We start from the raw sequence: 20,671 nt of genomic DNA, 5'->3' as shown, positions 1-20,671 counted from the left end.
ATTGTGTTATGGGGAATGCAGCAAAAAAAAAAAAATCACCATTTTAATTCTTAGGATGGTGTGTTTGTAGTATGATGAACATCCAGTACTTTCTTAAAATTGGAAGAATGAGAGGTGATCTCATTGAATTGTGTAAAATTATTAAGGGAATTGAGAGGATAGATGTGAAACTTCCCATAGCTTTATGTCCCAAAATATAAGATTACAGACTCAGAATAGGGAGTTGGTCATTCATGTCTGAGACAGAGATGAGAAACTTCCTCACTCGGAGGGTGGTAGATCTTTGGAATTTACTGCTCAAGAGGGCTGTGGGCACACTATTACTATGTATTTTCATGACAGAGATAGATTTCCAAACATTACAGGAATCAAGGGGTTTGCGCAGTAAACTGATCAGCCATTATTTTGCTTATCAGAGCAAAAGGCATAATGAATCAAATAAGCTATTCTTGTTACGATTTATTATGTTATTATGTGTTGTTTCTCTTCATTCTTCCAGGCAAAATATATTATTTCATACTTTTCTGTATTGAATTACATCTGCTATGTATTTGCCCATTTCACTAACTGTCTGTATTCTCCTAAATTCCATCGATATCCTCCTCATGAATTGCTATTTTTCCAAGTTCTATGACCTTTGAAAATTTCAAAATTGAAGGTAGCAAACATTGTGTAAGCATTTCAAAACTGGTAAAGCTAAATTCACCATTGAAGAAGCCCTAAACTGGTCACTTATAAAATACTTTCTTAAATTGTTAAGGTTGCTTAGTAGTGCAAAGGCAATTCACATACCAAAGTATCTCAAAACAGTCTTGTCAACATCATCTGATCGTAACTCTTGTCTTTGTTTTAGTGAATGTTTATCTCATATACTGTGTAGGCAGAGCATCAGTAATACATTGGAAATGGAAAGAACATGACTAGGATTTTACCTGATGGTGATTCTATTTTTGTCTTTATTCAACGTATTAAGAATCTTCTTTTCATTGATTCTTAGTTGAATATCTGCAAATTCCTTGCATCGGGATATTACTGTGACCTATTATATAAGATATAATGCAAGATTTAAAATAACACAAAAAATAAAATCTGATGACAATAATATACCCAATTCTCAATTGCAGCTGAAAGCTTTTATTGTTTTTTTTAAACAGACGATTTCTTGACACGGACACTATTTTGTCTTATCATTTCAATTATATCAGCAAAGAATCTTAACATTTTAAATCTAATCTGATGCATAAATGTATCACACAGATGTAAGTAAATGGAGAAGGAGATCACCCCACTATCTAATGGAAGAATAAGCTTGAGAGAAGTAATAGCCTATTGCTATCCCTTTTATACTATCTGTACTATTTCAAAATAATCTTAAGGCTTTTGTATGTCAATACCCTACTAGCATACTGTACATATTGTCCTCCTTTAGAGGCCAGATGAAAATCTGTAATTTGTTCCTGTTTTAGACAAAGTGAGCAATAAATAGTAAAAATTTCCAGAAGTGTTGAAGTGTTGAGTACATGTTAATCTTCAACTGCACAATCAGTAACAACTACGTGGATACTATTTCAAAGTTCAAAGTAAATTTATCATTAAAATACATATATGTCACAATTTACAATCCTGAAATTAATTTTCTTGTGGACATACTCAATAAATCCATAAAAGAGTAATAACCAGAATAGAGTCAATGAAAGACCGCACCAACCTGGGCATTCAAACAGTGTGCAAAAGACAATAAACTGCAAATACAAAAATAAAGACATAATAGTGATAAATAAATAAGCAATAAATATTGAGATCACTAGATGAAGAATCCTTGAAAGTGAGTCCAGAGGTTGTGGGAACATTTCAATGATGGAGCAAGTGAAGTTGAGTGAAGTTTATCCCCTATGCTTCAAGAGCCTTATGGTTGAGGTGTAATAACTGTTCCAGGGTCTGGCAGTGTGAGGCTTGGGGCTCCTGTACCTTCTTCCTGATGGCAGCAAAGAGAAGAGAGCATGACTTGAGTGGTGGGAGTCCCTGACTATGGATGCTGATTTCCTACAACAATGCTTCCATGTAGATCTGTTCAACAGTGGGGACAGCTTTATCTGTGATGGAGTGGGCTGTATCCACTAATATTTGTAGGATTTTCCGTTCAAGGGTATTGGTATTTCCATACCAGGCTGTGATGTACCCAGTCAATATACTCTCCACCACACAGTAAGACCATATGACATAGGAGCAGAATTAGGCCCATCATATCCGCTCTGCCATTCAATCATGGCTGATCCATTTTTCCCTTCCTCAAACCCAACCCCAGCCTTCTCCCCGTAACCTATAATGCCGGGTCCAATCAAGAGCCTATCAATCTCTGCCTTAAATACCAATGACCTGGCCTCCAGAGCTGTCTGCGGTAATAAAGTCCATAAATTCACCGCCATCTGGCTGTGAAATTTCTCCACATCAGTGTTTTAAATGGACGCCCCTCTCTATACTGAGGCCGTACACTGTTGTCCTAGACTCCCCTGCCATGGGAAACATGCTTTCCATATTTACATTGTCTAGACTTCCAACATTCGAAAAGTTTCAATGAGATCCTTCCTCATCCTTCTAAATTCCAGTGAGTACAGACCCAGAGCCAACAAATGCTCCTCGTATTTTAACATCTATAGAAGTTTGTCAAAGTTTTAGATGTCATGCTGATTATTTGCAATCTCCAAAGGAATTAGAGGCGCTGCTGTACTTTCTTCCTGATTGCATTTATGTGCTGGACCATGGCAGGTGCTCTGAAATAACACCGAGGAATTTAAAGTTGCTGACCCTCTCCACCTCTGATCATCTGAGGACTCGCTCATGGAGCTTTGGTGCCCTCCTCCTAAAATACTGAACTTCTGTAGAGCTCTTGTTATCCATGACTGCAGATTGTCTTTGGATATATTTGGATACACATAATTAAGTAAAAAATGTAATTTTCTTCTAATCATTACAACCCTTCCTTTCTGCAGAAATGAACAGTTTTAGTTCCAACCTGGTACTAGTTCAGTAGGTAAATATCCTGCTGCAAGGGCTGGGAATTGTAGAATTGCAGGTTGATACACAGCTGGGGATTTCCCAATGATTAGTTCTATAGAAATTTAGCATCTGTTCTCTCTCTCTCTCTCTCTCACACACACACACACACACACACACACACACACACACACACACACACACACACACACACACACACACACAAGAATCCCAAATATCTGCACAGTAACAGATGGAATTCTGCATAAGACTGTCAGCATTTTATGTTAATTCTAAGCCAATATATTATTGTTTTCTGTTGCCTTATTATTTGTCATCCCTTTTCTAAATCTAAGACTTCAGCCCACTGTGTCTGTGCCAAACATCAAGCACCTATTTTCACTAATCTTACACTAATCCCATTTTATTTTCCCCACATCCATAAGACCAGAAGACCATAAACTACAGGAACAGGATTAGGCCATTTGGCCCATTGAGCCTGCTCCACCATTTCATCATGGCTGATCTATTTTTCTTCTCAGCCCCAATCTCTTGCCTTCTCCGATATCCCTTTATGCCCTGACCAGTCAAGAATCTATCAACCTCTGCTTTAAATATACATAAAAGTTTTGGCCTCCACAGCTGCCTGTGGCAATGAATTTCACAGATTCACTACTCTCTGGCTAAAGAAATTCCTCCTCGTCTCTGTTCCAAAAGGATACCCCTCTATTCTCAGGCTGTGCCCTCTGGTCTTAGACACTCCCACCTTATAAAACATCCTCTCCACATCCACTCCATCAAGGCCTTCTACCATTCGATAGGTTTCAATGAGGACTCCTTTCATTCTTTTGAATTCCAGCGAATACAGCTGTAGAACCATCAAACAGTGTTCATATGACAAGTTATTCAATCCTGGAATCATTTTCATGAACCTTCTTTGAGTCCCTCCAGTTTCAGCACATCCTTTCTAAGATAAGGGGCCCAAAACTGTCACAATACTCCAAGTGAGGCCTCACCAGTGCTTTATAAAGTCTCAACATTATGTCCTTGCTTTTATATCAAATTCCTTTTGAAATGAATGCTAACAGAGCAATTGCCTTCCTCATCACAGACTGAATCTGCAAATAAACATTTAGAGAATCCTACACGAGGACTCCCAAATCCTTTCGCGCCTCAGGTTTTTGTATCTTCTCTCCATTTAATAAATAGTCAACCCTTTCATTACTTCTACCAAAGTGCATGACCATACACTTCCCGATACAGCATTCTATCTGCCATTTCTTTGCCCATTCTTCAATTCTGTCTAAGTCCTTCTGTAGCCTCTCTTTTTCCTCAAAACTACCTGCCCCTTTACCTTTGCAACAAGCCATCAATTCCATCATCCAAATCATTGACATATAATGTAAAAAGAAGCGATCCCATCACAGACCCCTGTGGAACACCACTAGTCACTGACAGCCAACCAGAAACAACTCCCTTTGCCTCCTGTCAAATCAGCCACAGTTTTATCCACACTAGAATCTTTCCTGTACCACAGGCTCGTAGCTTATTAAGCAACTTCATGTATGGCACTTTGTCAAAGGCCTTCTGAAAATCCAAATACAAAACATTAACTGAATCTCCTTTGTCTATCCTGCTTGTTCTTTCTTCAAAGAATTCTAACAACTTTGTCAGTCAAGATTTTCCCCTGAAGGAACCATGCTGACTACAGTTTGTTCTATCATGTGCCTCCAAGTACCCTGAAACCTCATCGTCAACATCTTCCCAACCACTGAGGTCAGGCTAACTGACCTATAATTTCCTTCAACTGTCTTTCTTCCTTCTTGAAGAGTATAGTGACATTTTCAATTTTCCAGTCTTTGGAACCATTCCAGTATCTAATGAGTGTTGAAAGATCATTACTAATGCCTCCGCAATCTCTTCAGCTATCTCTTTTAGGACCCTGGGGTGTACACCATCAGGTCCATGTGACTTATCTACCTTCAGATCTTTCAGCTTTCCATGAACCTTCTCCCTAGTAATAGTAACTTCCACACTTCATGACCTGTGACACCTGGAACTTCCAGCATATTGCCAGCGTCTTCCACAGCGAAGGCTAATGAAAAATACTTGTTCAGTTCATCTACCATTTCCTTGTCCCCCATTATGACCTCTCCAGCATTGTTTTCCAATGGTTCAATATCCACTATCACCTCTCTTTCACACTTTATGTATCTGAAGAAATTTTTGGTATCCTCTTTAATAATATAGGCTAGCTTACTTTCACATTCCATCTTTACCTTCTTAATGACTTTTTTAGTTGCCTTCTGTTGGTACTTAAAACTTTCCCAATCTAATTTCCCACTAATTTTTGCTCTATTATAGACCCTCTCATTGGCTTTTATGTTGGCTTTGACTTCTTTTGTTAACCATGCTTGTGTCATCTGGCCTTTAAAATACTTCTTCCTCTTTGGGATGTGTATATCCTGTGCCTTCCGAACTGCTTCCAGAAATTCCAGCCATTGATACTCTGCTGTCATCCCTGCTAGTGTTCTTTTGCAATCAATTCTGGCCAACTCCTCTGTCATGCCTCTGTAATTTCCTTTACTCCACTATAATACTGATACATATGACTTTAGCTTCTCCTTCTCAAATGTCAGGGCGAAGTCGATTATAGTATGATCACTTGCCCTAAGGGCTCCTTTATCTTAAGCTCTCTAATCAATTTAGTTTGTTGCACAACACCCAATCCAGAATAGCTGATCCCCTAGTGGGCTTTACCATGAGCTGCTATAAAAAGCCATCTCACAGGCATTCCAGAAATTCCCCCTCTTGGAATCCCACACCAACCTGATTTTCCCAATATACCTGCATTTGAAATCTCCCATGGCTATTGTAACATTGCCTTTTTAACATCACACACAAAATGCTGGTGGAACGCAGCAGGCAAGGCAGCATCTATAGGAAGAGGTACAGTCAATGTTTCAGGCCGAGACCCTTCGTCAGGACTAACTGAACGAAGAGATAGTAAGAGAATTGAAAGTGGGGGGGGAAGGGGAGATCCGAAATAATAGGACAAGACAGGAGGGGGAGGGATGGAGCTAAGAGCTGGAAAGTTGATTGGCAAAAGGGATACCAGGCTGGAGAAGGGAGAGGATCATGGGACTGGAGGTCAAGGGAGAAAGAAAGGGGGAGGGGAGCATCAGAGGAAGATATAGAGGGACATAGGGAGAAAAAAGAGAGAGAAAGAAAGGGGAAAATAAAATAAATAAATAAATGGGATGGGGTAAGAAGGGGGTAAAGATGGCATTAACGGAAATTAGAGAAGTCAATGTTCATGCCATCATGTTGGAGGCTACCCAGACGGAATATAAGGTGTTGTTCCTCCAACCTGAATGTGGCTTCACCTTGACGGTAGAGGAGGCCACGGATGGACATATCAGAATGGGAATGGGACGTGGAATTAAAATGTGTGGCCACTGGGAGATCCTGCTTTCTCTGGCGGAGAGACCATGGGTGTTCAGCAAAACGGTTTCCCAGTCTGCATTGGGTCTCGCCAATATATAGAAAGCCGCATCGGGAGCACCGGACGCAGTATATCACCCCAGCCGACTCACAGGTGAAGTGTTGCCTCACCTGGAACGACTGTCTGGGGCCCTGAATAGTGGTGAGGGAGGAATGTATAAGGGCATGTGTAGCACTTGTTCCGCTTACAAGGGTAAGTGTCGGCAGGGAGATTGGTGGGAAGGGATGGGAAGGACGAATGGACAAGGGAGTCGCATAGGGAGTGATCCCTGCGGAAAGCAGAAAGAGGGGGTGAGGGAAAGATGTGCTTGGTGGTGGGATCCCGTTGGAGGTGGTGGAAGTTATGGAAAATTAGATGTTGGACCCAGAGGATGGCTGGTAGGTGAAGACAAGGGGAACCCTATCCCTAGTGGGGTGGCGGGAGGATGGGGTGAGAGCAGATGTGCGTGAAATGGGGGAGATGCGTTTGAGAGCAGAGTTGATGGTGGAGGAAGGGAAGCCCCTTTCTTTAAAAAAGGAAGACACCTCCTTTGTCCTGGAATGAAAAGTCTCATCCTGAGAGCAGACACAGCAGAGACGGAGGAATTGCGAGAAGGAGATGGCATTTTTACAAGAGATAAAGTGGGAAATGGAATAGTCCAGGACACAGCTTATCTACTGATGTCTATTATAAGCCTACGGACTCTCACAGCTACCTGGATTATTTTGTGTGTGTTGCTCGAATTTCCAGCATCTGCAGATTTCCTCGTGTTTGCCTTTTTAGCATGCATTTTCTCTCTCCCATTGTAATTTGCAGACTACATCCTTAAACTGTTTTGGGGTCTGTATATACTTTCCCATCAGGGTCTTTTTACCCTTGCAGTTTCTTAGTTCTATCCACAATGATTCAACATCTTCTGACCTTATGTCACCTCTTTCTAATAATTTAATTTCATTTTTTACCAACAGAGCCACGCCACCCCCTCCCGCCCTCCTGCCTATCCTTTTGGTACAATGTATATTCTTGGAAATTAAACTCCCAGCTATTATCTTCTTTCAGCCATGATTCGATGATGCCTACAACATCGTACTTGCCAATCTGTAACAGTGCTACAAGTTCATTGACCTTATTCTGTATATTTCAAATATAACATCTTTAGTCTTGTATTCACCCTTCTCGGTTTTGTCCACTTTTACATTGCAACTCATCTTGTTGACTGCAATTTTGCCCAATAATCTGACTCTCCTTGCTTTGAGTCTCATTATACATTGCCTCTGTTTGTAAACTAATTACCTCATCTTCAGCACTACTACTCTGGTTCCCATCCCCCTGCCAAATTAGCTTAAACCCACCCGAGCAACTCTAGCCAACCTGCCTGCAAGGATATTGGATCCCCCTCTGGTTCAGGTGTTACCCGTCCCTTTTATATAGGTCATACCTTCCTCAGTAGAGATCCCAATGATCATAAATGTAAAACCCTTGCCCCCTGCACCAGTTCCTCAGCCACGCATTCACCTGCCAAATCATCCTATTCTTATCCCCACTGGCACAGGCAGCAATCCAGAGATTACTACTCTGGAGGTCATGTTTCTCACCTTTCTACCTAGCTTCCGAAAATCTACTTTCAGGACCTCCCCACCTTGACTATCTATGTCATTGGTACTGATATGTACCAAGATTTCTGGCAGCTCACCCTCACCCTTGAGAATGCCATGGACATGATCCGAGACATCCCTTTTCCTGGCACCAGAAAGCCAACATCCACCCATGTGTCTCTATTGCGCCCACAGACCTCGTCCCTGTTCCTCTGACTAAAGAATCTCCTATTAACATTGCAGTCCTCTTCCCCTCTCCACTTTTCTGAACCACAGCACCAGGCTCAGTGCCAGAGACCTGGTCACTGTGGTTCCCCCCGGTAGGTCACCCCCCTCAATAGTATCTAAACTTACATACTTATCATTGAGGGGAACATCCACAGTTGTTTTCTGCACTGGCTGTGCACTTCTCCTACTTCTCCTGACAGTCACCCAGTTACCTGTCTCCTGCAACCTAAGGATGACTACCTCCCTGTAGCTCCTGTCTATCATCTCCTCATTCTCCAGTATGAGTTGAAGGTCATCAAGCTGCAGCTCTAGTTCCTTAATACATTTTCTCAGGACCTGTAGCTCAGTACACCTAGTGCAGATGTGTTTATCTGGGAGTCTGGAGGTCTCTCAGGCTTCACACAAAATACTGCCTCTGGAGCTATTCTCACTATACTATGCACTGATAGATAAGGAATGAACAAATAAGAACACAGAGAGAGTAACTTACAAGACAATCTAACTGTCACCTCCACTGGTCAATCTCTCCCCATGCATTTTTCATGGCCGTTGGCTACTTTATTGATATTGATGGACCGAAAATCTTCCAAACTTTTCTCTCTGTATTGTACGTATCGAATATGAGAAGTTGGATATTGGTTACTGCATGAAATTGGAAAAGCAGGATTTTGATATTTAAGGCACTTAACCCTTGGAAAATAAAAGTCAAAGAGAAATAAGAATATTCAACTACAATCACAAAGATGGAATGGAAAGTGACACAAAATTAATTTAAAATACAGGAAACACATGCAATAGATCATGCTAAGAGTAGAATGTGTAGTGATAAAAATCAGAGATTGACATAGGAAAGACAACAGTTGAACACAGAAGCAGCAAAATAATATGTGTATTACTACTGACAAGACATGGACACTCACACATCAAACTCAAAACAATCCATATATAAATTCTTATATGTGGGGAAATATTTTAAAAAGGCAAAAAAAAGGAATTCTTACTAAGTTCGTAAAATTTGGTCAGAAAGTAGCAAAAACCTAATGATTTGTTAATTTCCTCAGAAAAAGCTATCAAAGTAGGTTAAACTTGACTGGTCCTTTCCAGTAAACATATAGGACACAATACAATGTTTTACCCAATTTAACAAAAAAGAATATTGCCTAACTTCAAGAAGTAATGACACAGAGAACTTGTTAAATTTCATTACAAATTTTTCTGTACATTAGAAAAAAATCCCAAAACTGAGAAATATAGTCCAAATTAGGTATAGTCAAACACTCAACTGGGAATCAGGTGGCAAATTCCAACCGGGAAAAAAAGATATCAGTAAATGGTGCATACCTCCTTCATAGTGGTCAGAAAAATTAATTAGATATTTTCAAGTTTCATATCATCCTCAAATATTTTCTCATAATGCAGAAGGCCATCTGACCCACCACGTCACTACCAGTTCTTAAAGCAATCCACTTACGTATTTCCCTGTAACTTATTCTCTCCAATGTGCCCATCAACTCTCCCAAATTCTTTTGCCACTTACCTATAATAAGAACAATTTATATCAGCCTATCAAGCAAACAACCAGCACATCTTTGGGATGTAGGAGGTAACCAGAAACCATGGGGGAAACACATGCAATCAAAGGGAGAAAAAACAAATTCCACAGAGCCAGAGGTCAAGACTGAGCCTGGGTCATTACAGCTGCATTATTTGCTGCATCATTGTGTAATCCCTTTTCGATTTGCATTCAAATACTACAGCTGCTATAGCGGAATTTTTAGAACCTACATCTCTGCATCAATGATCCTAAACTCCAACCATTATCCCAGTAACAACCACTATGCTACTAAACTCATTTTTAAAAAACATGCAACATTAAATAACTATTTCAACATTTCATTCAAATATTCTAATATTTTGTTTTCAAATTAGCAAATTACCAGTTCAGATAGAGTTTCATTTCCACTGACCAAGAAGAAGATCTTCATTGTTTCAAATGCAATAGAATAACGGGCCATTAACTTTCCAGTTTCTATTAAACATAAAGGAGAAGGTTACACATTTCATTGATCATTAACAGATGTATTATTAAAGTTATTAGAAAATATGTAAATAAATCTCCACCTGTAGGTTTGAAATTGATTTCTTCATCCATTCTTAACAATCCAATAGAAGACAATGCTTGCAAATTCTTCAGGCATAGTTCTGTTTCAGCAATAAGAACTGGATTTTATCACACATTCATTGATTGGTGTGTGAAATCTAACTAATAAGTTATTTTCATTCATTCACAGATCTCTTCTTAATACTCTGAATAAGGGGATCTTTGAGAAGGTAGCTTTGAAATGGATACCCAGTGTTTCACTAGTAAAACTCCACACTTGTGCAATGGATATAAGAAATTATGCATTTCCCTATCAACAGTGACAAAATTTTCATTTATGTAGCCTTTCAGACATGGCAAAATGTTTCAAGGTACTCTGCATCTTTGTTATCTAGTAAAATTTGACACTGAGTCATATAAGGACAAATGATTAAGAAGTTTAAAAAAAAATCAAATAAATTCAAGAATGAGTAAAAAATCAGAAATAGCAGAATACAAAAATATCAAAAGCTTATACAAATAGAGACACCATGGATCAATGTGATGGCAAAGATTATAATTCTAAATTCAAATGGTAAAATCTATTCCCATCTCTTTCCCTGCTCAAGGTGTTAAAATTGTTGTCATTTTCCTAACAATCAATCCTAAGGGATTGTGTGGACAAACTGTACACCAATAACCACAAAATATTCAAACACATAGGCCAGTTTAAATCAACCACGTTAAATCAAAGTGAAATCTATTTCCTTTCTGTTGCAACTGTTGGCATTATTCAATCTTAATCAACATAGATCATGATGCAAAAAAAATTAAGTTCAACAATTACACCTCAGATTCCTTTAATCAAAATTAATCTTATTGACTTAAAAAAATTCTGGTAAATAGGCTTCCACAATGTTTCAATGACACAAATTACATCAAGTACCTTGCAACTTTGCTTCAATTCCAGCTCTGTCAAGACCAGCAGCAAAACCTGAGGAAGAGAAATGTTTATAATCATTGAACTCTTAGGTAGGTATAAGTTATCACTTCTCAGGTATCCATATACACATTAAATTTAATTCTTAGATCACAGTTTGAAAACCTATTGTGCAAATTGTGGTTGGTTATTAGTTTAATGGTTCCTTAAGGTTGTTAGAGTCGGGGATGGTAATTTCGACAAGCTGCCACTACCTAGTAAATGCTCCCAATGGCATGTGCCTCAAATAGCCTCTGATAACCAATGCCAGTTCCTGGCATTCACATGTAGCTTAGCTCCTAAGCCCAGCAGAACCGTTCCTACTGACAGGAGAAGGGGAAAAGCTGGATTACTGGTACCTTAAAACCAGTCACTTCAGGCAAATGGGGCTTGTTAGCCGTGGTTGGTAGCTCATCTAGGAGAAAGAAAACTCTCCAGAGTCCAATGATTTTTGAAAGATAATTGCTAATGCCTCCACAATCTCTAACATTATCTTTTTCAGAATTAGAATCCGGTTTATTATCACCGGCATGTCACATGAAATTTATTAACTTAGCAGCAGCAGTTCATTGCAATACATAATCAAGCAGAGAGAGAAAAAAATGAATAATAATAATTAAAATAAAACATAATAAATAAACAAGTAAATCAATTACGTATATTGAATAGATTTTTTAAAATGTGTATTTTAAAAAAAGTGAGGTAGTGTCCAAAGCTTCAATGTCCATTTAGGAATCGGATGGCAGAGGGGAAGGAGCTGTTCCTGAATCACTAAGTGTGTGCCTTCAGGCTTCTGTATCTCTTACCTGATGGTAACAGTGAGAAAAGGGCACGCCCTGGGTGCTGGAGGTCCTTAATAATGGATGCTGCCTTTCTGAGACACTGCTCCCTAAAGATGTCCTGGGTACTTTGTAGGCTAGTGCCCAGATGGAGCTGACTAGATTTACAACCTTCTGCAGCTTCTTTCGGTCCTGTGCAGTAGCCCCTCCATACCAGACAGTGATGCAGCCTGTCAGAATGCTCTCCACAGTACAACTATAGAAGTTTTTGAGTGTATTTGTTGACATGCCAAATCTCTTCAAACTCCTAATAAAGTATAGCCGCTGTCTTGCCTTCTTTATGACTACATCAATATTTTGGGACCAGGTTAGATCCTCAGATTTCTTGACACTCAGGAACTTGAAGCTGCTCATTCTCTCCACTTCTGATCCCTCTATGAGGATTGGTATGTGTTCCTTCGTCTTTCCCTTCCAGAAGTTCACAATCAGCTCTTTCGTCTTACTGATGTTAAGTGCCAGGTTGTTGCTGCAGCACCACTCCACTAGTTGGCATATCTCACTCCTGTACGCCCTCTCGTCACCACCTGAGATTCTCCCAACAATGATTGTATCGTCAGCAAATTTGTAGATGATATCTGAGCTATGCCTAGTCACATAGTCATGTGTATACAGAGAGTAGAGCAGTGAGCAGGGGTGGCACACACCCCTGAGTGCACCAGTGTTGATTGTCAGTGAGGAGGATATGTTATCACCAACCCTCACAGACTATGGTCTTCCGGTTAGGAAGTGGAGGATCCAATTGCAGAAGGAGGCACAGAGGCCCAGATTCTGCAACCTCTCAATCATGATTGTGGGAATAATGGTATTAAATGCTGAGCTATAGTCGACGAACAGCATCCTGACATAGGTGTTTGTGTTGTCTAGGTGGTCTAAAGCCGTGTGGAGAGCCACTGAGATTGCGTCTTCCGTTGACCTATTGTGGCGATAGGCAAGTTGCAATGGGTCCAGGTCCTTGCTGAGGCAGGAGTTCAGTCTAGTCATAGCCAACCTCTCAAAGCATTTCATCACTGTCTCACTGTCGATGTGAGTGCTACTGGGCGATAGTCATTAAGGCAGCCCACATTATTCTTCTTTGGCACTGGTATAATTGTTGCCTTTCTGAAGCAAGTGGGAACTTCTGCCCATAGCAGTGAGAGGTTGAAAATGTCCTTGAACACTCCCACTAGTTGGTTGCCACAGATTTTCAGAGCCTTACCAGGTACTTCATCAGGACCTTCTGCCTTACGAGAGTTTACTCTCTTTAAAGACAGTCTAACATCGGTCTCTGAGATAGAGATCACAGGGTCATCAGGTGCAGCAGGGATCTTCACAGCCATAATTGTGTTCTCCCTTTCAAAGCATGCGTAGAAGGCATTGAGTTCATGTAGTAGTGAAGCATCGCTATCAGAACCCTAGGGTGCAGTTCACCTTCTCCCTTGTGATAGTAACTGCACTCACTTTTCTTCCTTCACACTCAACAATGTCTGGCTGACTGCTAGTGTCTTCCACAATGAAGACTGATGCAAAATACCCATTTAGTTCCTCTGCCATCTCCTTGCTCCCTGTTATTATTTCTCCAGCCTCATGTTCTGGCGGTCTTATATCCACTCTCATCTCTCTTTTAATTTTTTTACATACTTGAAAAGTTTTTGCTATCCACAAGTGACCATCAGATGTGGAACATACCAGGGTGATGCACTATCCCCACTGCTGTTATGCACAGGCTTGAAACCCCCTCAGCTATTTCATCTCAAAGAGTGGATATGGGTACGGGTTCAAGAGTGGAGTCACCATCATCCACTTCTTAAACATGGATGACATCAAGCTCTATGCTAGAAATGAAAGAGGCATTTACTCACTAATCTACCTGACAAGGGTGTACAGGAGAGACACTGGGACTAGAAAAGTGTAGTTGGATGGTAGTGAAAAGTGGCAAACTTATCAAAAGGAGTTGAATTACCTCAAGGCCATGTACCAGATGTACAGGACAGCTACAAATACCTAGGGATCCTGCAGGCACATGGAAGCCACAATGAGGACACAAAGAAGGCTGCAAAGGGTGAGACAGATCCTAAAAAGCCGGCTGAATGGGAAGAATACGATCAGAGCCATCAACACATTCGCCCTACCAGTCATCAAATACCCAGCCGCAGTAGTGTTTTAGTCAAGGAACAAACTGGAAGCCGCTGACTTCAAGACCCAGAAACTTCTGACAATTCCATCCCAAGTCCAATGTCGAGTGAGTGAACCCACCAGAATAATAGAGTTTGGGGACCAGGAAGTATCAAGGCCACAGTCCTGGAAGAAATGCGAAATATCCATGAGTATGTCAGGAATGAATATGAGTGTACCTGGACATCTGATCTGCCTTCTGAGAAACTTGTATGAATCATCAAGAAGCAACAGTTAGAACACGAAACAACAAACTAGTTCAAGATTGTGAAAGGAGTACGACAAGGCTATATACTGTCACGCTACTTATTTAATCTATATGCTAATCACATCTGCAGCATGCTACCACCCAAACTGGACCCCCTACAATTCACCTACCGACACAACCGATCGACAGACCACACAATAGCCACTGCTCGACACACTGTCCTTACACATCTGGAGAAGGAGAATGCTTTTGTGAGAATGCTGTTCTTGGACTACAGTTCAGCATTCATCACCATAATTCTCTCCAGGCTCAAGAGGAAGCTCAGAGACTTCGGCCTTGACCCTGCCTTGTGTAGCTGGATCCTGGACTCCCTGTCAGATCACTGGCAAGTGGCAAGAGTGGGCTCCCTCGCCTCCACCCCTCTGACTTTCAACATAGGAGCCCCTCAGGGCTGAGCACTAAGTCCCCTCCTTTACTCCCTGTATACCCACAACTGTGTCACCACCCACAGCTCTAATTTGCCAATTAAATTTGCTGACGACACTACATTGATTGGCCTAATCTCAAACAATAACGAGGTGGCCTACAGGGAAGAAGTTATCTCTCTGATACAGTGGTGTCAAGTAAACAACCTCTCCCTCAATGCACAAAGGAGCTGGTTGTGGATTACAGGAGAAATGGAGGCGGACTAATCCCCATTGACATTAATGGATCTGGGGTTGAGAGGGTAAACATCTTTAAATTCCTCGGCGTCCACATCACCGAGGACCTCATGTGGTCTGTACACACCAGCTGCATGGTGAAAAAGGCACAACAGCGTCTCTTTCAACTCAGACAGTTGAGGAAGTTTGGTATGGGCCCCCAAATCCTAAGAACTTTCTACAGGCACACAATTGAGAGCATCCTGACTGGCTACATCACTGCCTGGTATGGGAACTGTACCTCTTTTAATCACAGGATTCTGCAGAGAGTGGTGTTGTCAGCCCAGCGTATCTGTAGTTGTGAACTTCCCATGGTTCAGGACATCTACAAAGACAGGTGTGAAACTAGGGACCCAAGCCACCCCAATCACAATCTATTCCAGCTGCTACCATCCAGGAAATGGTATCACAGCATAAAAGCCAGGACCAACAGGCTCTGGGACAGTTTCTTCCACCAGGCCATCAGACTGATTAACTCACACTGATTTGAGTGTATTTCTATGTTACATTGACTGTTCTATTTATTATAAATTATTATGATTGCACATTGCACATTCAGACCGAGACGTAACATAAAGATTTTTAGTCCTCATGTATGAGAAGGATGTAAGAAATAAAGTCAATTCAATTCATGAGGAATGCTGGTGTAGAGGACCCTAATGTTGGAATCAAAATTGCCAGATGAAATATTAACAACCTCAGATATGCTCTAATGGCAAAAAGTGAGGATGATCTGAGGAAGCTTCTAATCAAAGTGAAAGAAGAAAGTGCAAAAGCTGGCTTGTTGCTCAATATTAAGAAAACCAAGATTATGTCGACTATTAACTCCACGGTAATAAATAGAAAGGAAGTGGAAGCAGTGACTGATTTTGTCTTCCTTGATTCATAGATTTCTAAGATGGTAACTGCAGCCACAAAATTAAATGGCATTTACTTCTGGGGAGGTCAGCAATGGCAAGCTTAGATAAAATACTGAAGAGCAGAGACGTAACATTGTCTACAAAGATCCGTATAGTCAAGTCTATGGTATTTCCAGTTGTGATGTATGGCTGTGAGAGCAGTACTATTAGTAAGACTGAATACAAAAGAATAAATGCTTTTGAACTTGGAGGCTGGAGGAAAGTGTTAAAGAGTTCATTGGACAGCAAGAAGATCCAACAAGTCAATACTTGAAGAAATACAGCCAGACTACTCACGAGGAGACTTGATTATCAGACAAAAGCCCAAATATTTTGGCCACATGATGCGAAAACAGGATTCCTTGGAGAAGACTCATGTTGGAGAAAACAGAAGGTAAAAGAAGGAGAGGATGACAGAGGCTACAATGGATAGATAACCTTGGGGGATCTTAGACAGGCAGTTTCCAACAAGAAGGCTCAGTATGCAGGGATCCATGAGATCACAAAGAGTAGGACTCAACTTAATGACTGATCAAACAAAAAAAATGTCAGGAAGATCCGGAGGTCAACCTGCTAGGAGAATAACTCAGACAGCAGGTGGAGGACATGGAAATGGAAGTGGGTGAAGCAGAACCAGAGGACCAGAGACAATGGCAGGACAAGCCACTGCATGGGATGTACCATCGCCAGTTGTCAGAGGTGGCTATTACAAGAAAATCCTACCGATGGCTGGAAATGGCAGGACTAAGGAACAGCACAGAGGCACTGCTCAAGGTTACACAGAACAGGTGCTGCTCATGCCTACACAGAACAGGCACTGAGCACAACGGCAACAGAAACAAGGGTCTATCATACCAGCCAAGACCCAAGATGCAGACTGTGCAAGGAATCCACTGAAACTATCCAACACGTAGTAGCAGGGTGCAAGATGCGGGCAGGGACAGTGTACACTGAACAGCACAACCAAGTTGCAGAAATTGTGTACAGGAACATCTGCAATGAGTATGGATTGGACACTCCCAAGTCCAAATGGGAAACACCCGAGAAGGTAATGCAGAATGACAGGGAACCTATGAGACTTCCAAATACAGACTGATAAGCAGGTACTGGCAAACCAATCAGACATAGTAATACTGGACACAGAGCAGAAGAAATCGATAGTAATAGATGTGGCAATCCCAAATGACAGTAACATCAGGAAGAAAGAATATGAGAAGCTGAAGAAATACCAGACTTGAAAGAGCAGATAGAAAGGATGTGGAAGGTTAAAGACAAGAGTAATCCTGGTGGTGAACTGTCACTTGGAGCTGTGACACCTGGACTGGAAGAGTGGCTGCAGCAAATCCCAGGAACAACATTTGAGATCTTGGTCCAGAAGAGAGCACTACTAGGTACAGCAAGGATACTGTGCCGAACCCTCAAGCTCCCAGGTCTCTGGTAGAGGACTCAAGATTGAGGAAAAAATAGACATACGCACCACCCACAGGAGGTGAGAGAAATATATAATAGCTAAATTAAATAAGTAGTGCAAAAACAGAAGTAAAAAAGTAGTGAGGTAATGTTCATGGGTTCAATGTCCATTCAAAAATTGATAGCAGAGGGGAAGAAGCTGTTCCTGAATCACTAACTGTGTGTCATCAGGCTTCATTACCTCCTTCCTGATGGTAATAAGGAGAAGAGGGCATGCCCTGGTTGGTGGGAGTCCTTAATGATGGATGCCACCTTTTTGAGGCATCGTTTCTTGAAGATGTCTTGGATGCAAATGAGGCTACCACCCATGATGGAGCTAGCTAATTTCACAGTTCTCTCCAGCTTACTTCGATCCTGTGCAATAGCATCTCACCCCCATACCAGACAGTGATGCAACCAGTTAGAATGCTCTCCATGGTATAGCTGTAGAAATATGCGAGTGTTTTAGGTGACATAACAAATCTCTTCAAACCTCTAATGAAATATAGCCGCTGTCTTGCTTTCTTTATAGCTGCATCAAATTGTCGGGACCAGTTTAGATCCTTAGAGATATTGGCGCCCAGGAACTTGAAAATGCTCAACTCCCTCCACTTCTGATCCCTCTAGGAGGACTGGTGTGTGTTCCCTCATCTTACCATTTCTGATAAATATTTTTACTGACATCATCTCTCCATGAAATTGTGCCATTTACCATAACAGCGGGAGGAGAGAGTACAGTGTGCCGCGCGTTTGCAGCCCTCCGGTGAAAAATGATATCGTATCTGTTAAATAGGGGCCGTGGACAATTCTGATTTGATGGAGACAGACGTGAAAGCACAGAAGAAATTTCTGAAACGCCCGTTCGCTGCTGTCGTTACTGCGCGATCATGAATCTTCCGGAGGGAAGGCCTCAAAGTCCCCGGCTTTGCCTCCTGTTAGTGACTGCGATTGAGGTCCAATCGCTTGGATAGAGATGGTGCTCGGTACTCGGTGTCGGAGAGCTGATCGGAGGCTCGAAGTTTTCGGATGACTCAGAGTCGGACTGTGGTTGGGCATAGCAGGGAGAGTTTTTCTTCCTTCTCTCGTCTGCGTGAGATGTGGGACATTTGAGAGACTTTGAACTCTTTACTGTGCTCATGGACTGTTCTTCATCAAGTTATGGTATTGTTGCACTGTTGTAACTATATGTTATAATTATGTGGTTTTGTTAGGTTTTTCAGTCTTGGTCTGTCCTGTGTTTTGTGATTTCACACCGGAGGAAATATTGTATCATTTCTTAATGCATGCATTACTAAATGACAATAAAAGAGGACTGTGTGTCTTCATAATCTAAATTATGTTTATTTTACTGCATGCAAGACCATAGTCAACTATGGTTGTTCGTCCATCGTCGTCGTCGATGAAGACCTCGACACCATTGACGGTGTCAAGACTAGCTCATGATTTGGATTTAAGTGAGGGAGAATTGCGCAGCGTCAGCCTCAGTCTCTCTTCCCAATTCCCATCTGGATCCAGTGGCAAGACAAAGTTGAGACAGCTGGAGATGGGACTAGGCGCTGTGGATGACCAGGATGTCTTCTGTGTCTTGTCGTGCTCTACACGTTCCACGACGCTTGCAGAGACTGCCTTCATGACTGTTGGACCTTCCATTGGTCTCGTCCGCTCAATCCACCGGAGTCTGTCTTCACATGCTGGGATAAACATCTCCCTATCTGACCGAGGGTTTGAGACCCGTCGGCTACCCTCACCTGGTTTAGCTGGCTTGTCGAAGCCATTGCCCGGGATGTGGCCACTGTCGTATGCAAACAGCTATCAGGAGCCACAGGTGAGAGCTGAGTACCAGGTGGGGACCAAAGGTGGACTAACCGCCTTGAAAAGGATGCGACATGCTCCCCCACCAGAGGTGCTACCCCTCCCTGACACCCTATAGTGAAAAAGTGGATAACAACTGTGGAACAATTTATATTTATACCAGGATGGTCAGAGTCATCAGTGGAGTGATCAACATGCTATGCCCCTTCAGTTGCAGGATGTCTGATATTTTGTGGACATACCTTAAGACAATCTAGTCTTTAGTATAGTCTCCCTTTAGTACACTAACTTTAGTATATTAATCCATCGGAGAGATTTTCAATTTATTACAACCTGTGTTTTATTGCATTTACAAAATGCTGAAACACTTTCTATCCATTACAAATTATGCTAAAATGTGTATATTAGCCATTCATAATTGACAACATAAAAATGGATTTGCCTTCAAATTGTGTGAAATTAACTCAACAGCTTGGGTGTACTTTGAAGGCAAATCCAATTTGAAAACACAAAATTCTATAGCATTTTACTTAAGAAATATTAAATCTTACCATAATGATTTGGATTTTTAAGAGCTCTTATGTAAAGAAATGTTGATCGTATCCACTCCAAAGCCACATTAACATCAGTGATGGTATTCAGTATTATTTCTGCATTTAAATGTTCAACAAGATGCTTGTGTAAACTACCAAAAGAAAGAAATAGGAAATATCAAAATCGATCAACTTCAATACTTACCATCTAATGCTTCCAGAAAAAAAGTATTTTGGATAACAAATGCATTACAGAAACTCTGAATATCTACCAATATGTGATCAGCCATGTGTTGATTGTAGCACCTGAAATTTAATTCAATTACAGTAAAGATAAATATCAGGAACAAAAACAACAGGAATTCTGCAGATGCTGGAAATTCAAGCAACACACATAAAAGTTGCTGGTGAACGCAGCAGGCCAGGCAGCATCTCTAGGAAGAGGTGCAGTCAACGTTTCAGGCTGAGACCCTTCATCAGGTGTTGCTTTCCAAGTTAGTGTCCAAGCCAAACTTCTGTACTATATTTGGTGATTAGACTTTTTAAGTATTATTAGTAGCAACAAGTAAAATTTCTGGGTAAAAGATGGTCAAGCTGCATCTGTAAAGAAAGAGCAAGAGATAATACTGCATATTGGATTGATAACTGTAGTTGATCATCCTTGTAGAAAACCATGAGGACAGCCAGCTGATTAATTGCAATGCTTTTCTACTCTGGCC

The 20,671-nt window shown here is 41.2% G+C and overlaps 1 protein-coding gene across 1 annotated transcript in view; it reads right to left on the bottom strand.

The window, feature by feature from the left end:
- hfm1 (helicase for meiosis 1) overlaps nt 1-20,671 on the bottom strand; it is a 111,599-nt gene that overhangs the window by 45,489 nt on the left and 45,439 nt on the right. The window contains 5 exon segments of the mRNA XM_072274809.1: nt 933-1,039; nt 10,239-10,330; nt 10,423-10,503; nt 11,328-11,375; nt 19,971-20,104. Of these exon segments, the coding sequence (XP_072130910.1) occupies nt 933-1,039; nt 10,239-10,330; nt 10,423-10,503; nt 11,328-11,375; nt 19,971-20,104 (462 nt within the window).

Source organism: Mobula birostris, chromosome 12 (genome assembly GCF_030028105.1).
Source record: "Mobula birostris isolate sMobBir1 chromosome 12, sMobBir1.hap1, whole genome shotgun sequence".
Classification (NCBI taxonomy): domain Eukaryota; kingdom Metazoa; phylum Chordata; class Chondrichthyes; order Myliobatiformes; family Myliobatidae; genus Mobula; species Mobula birostris.
This window is presented reverse-complemented; position numbering and strand designations above follow the sequence as displayed.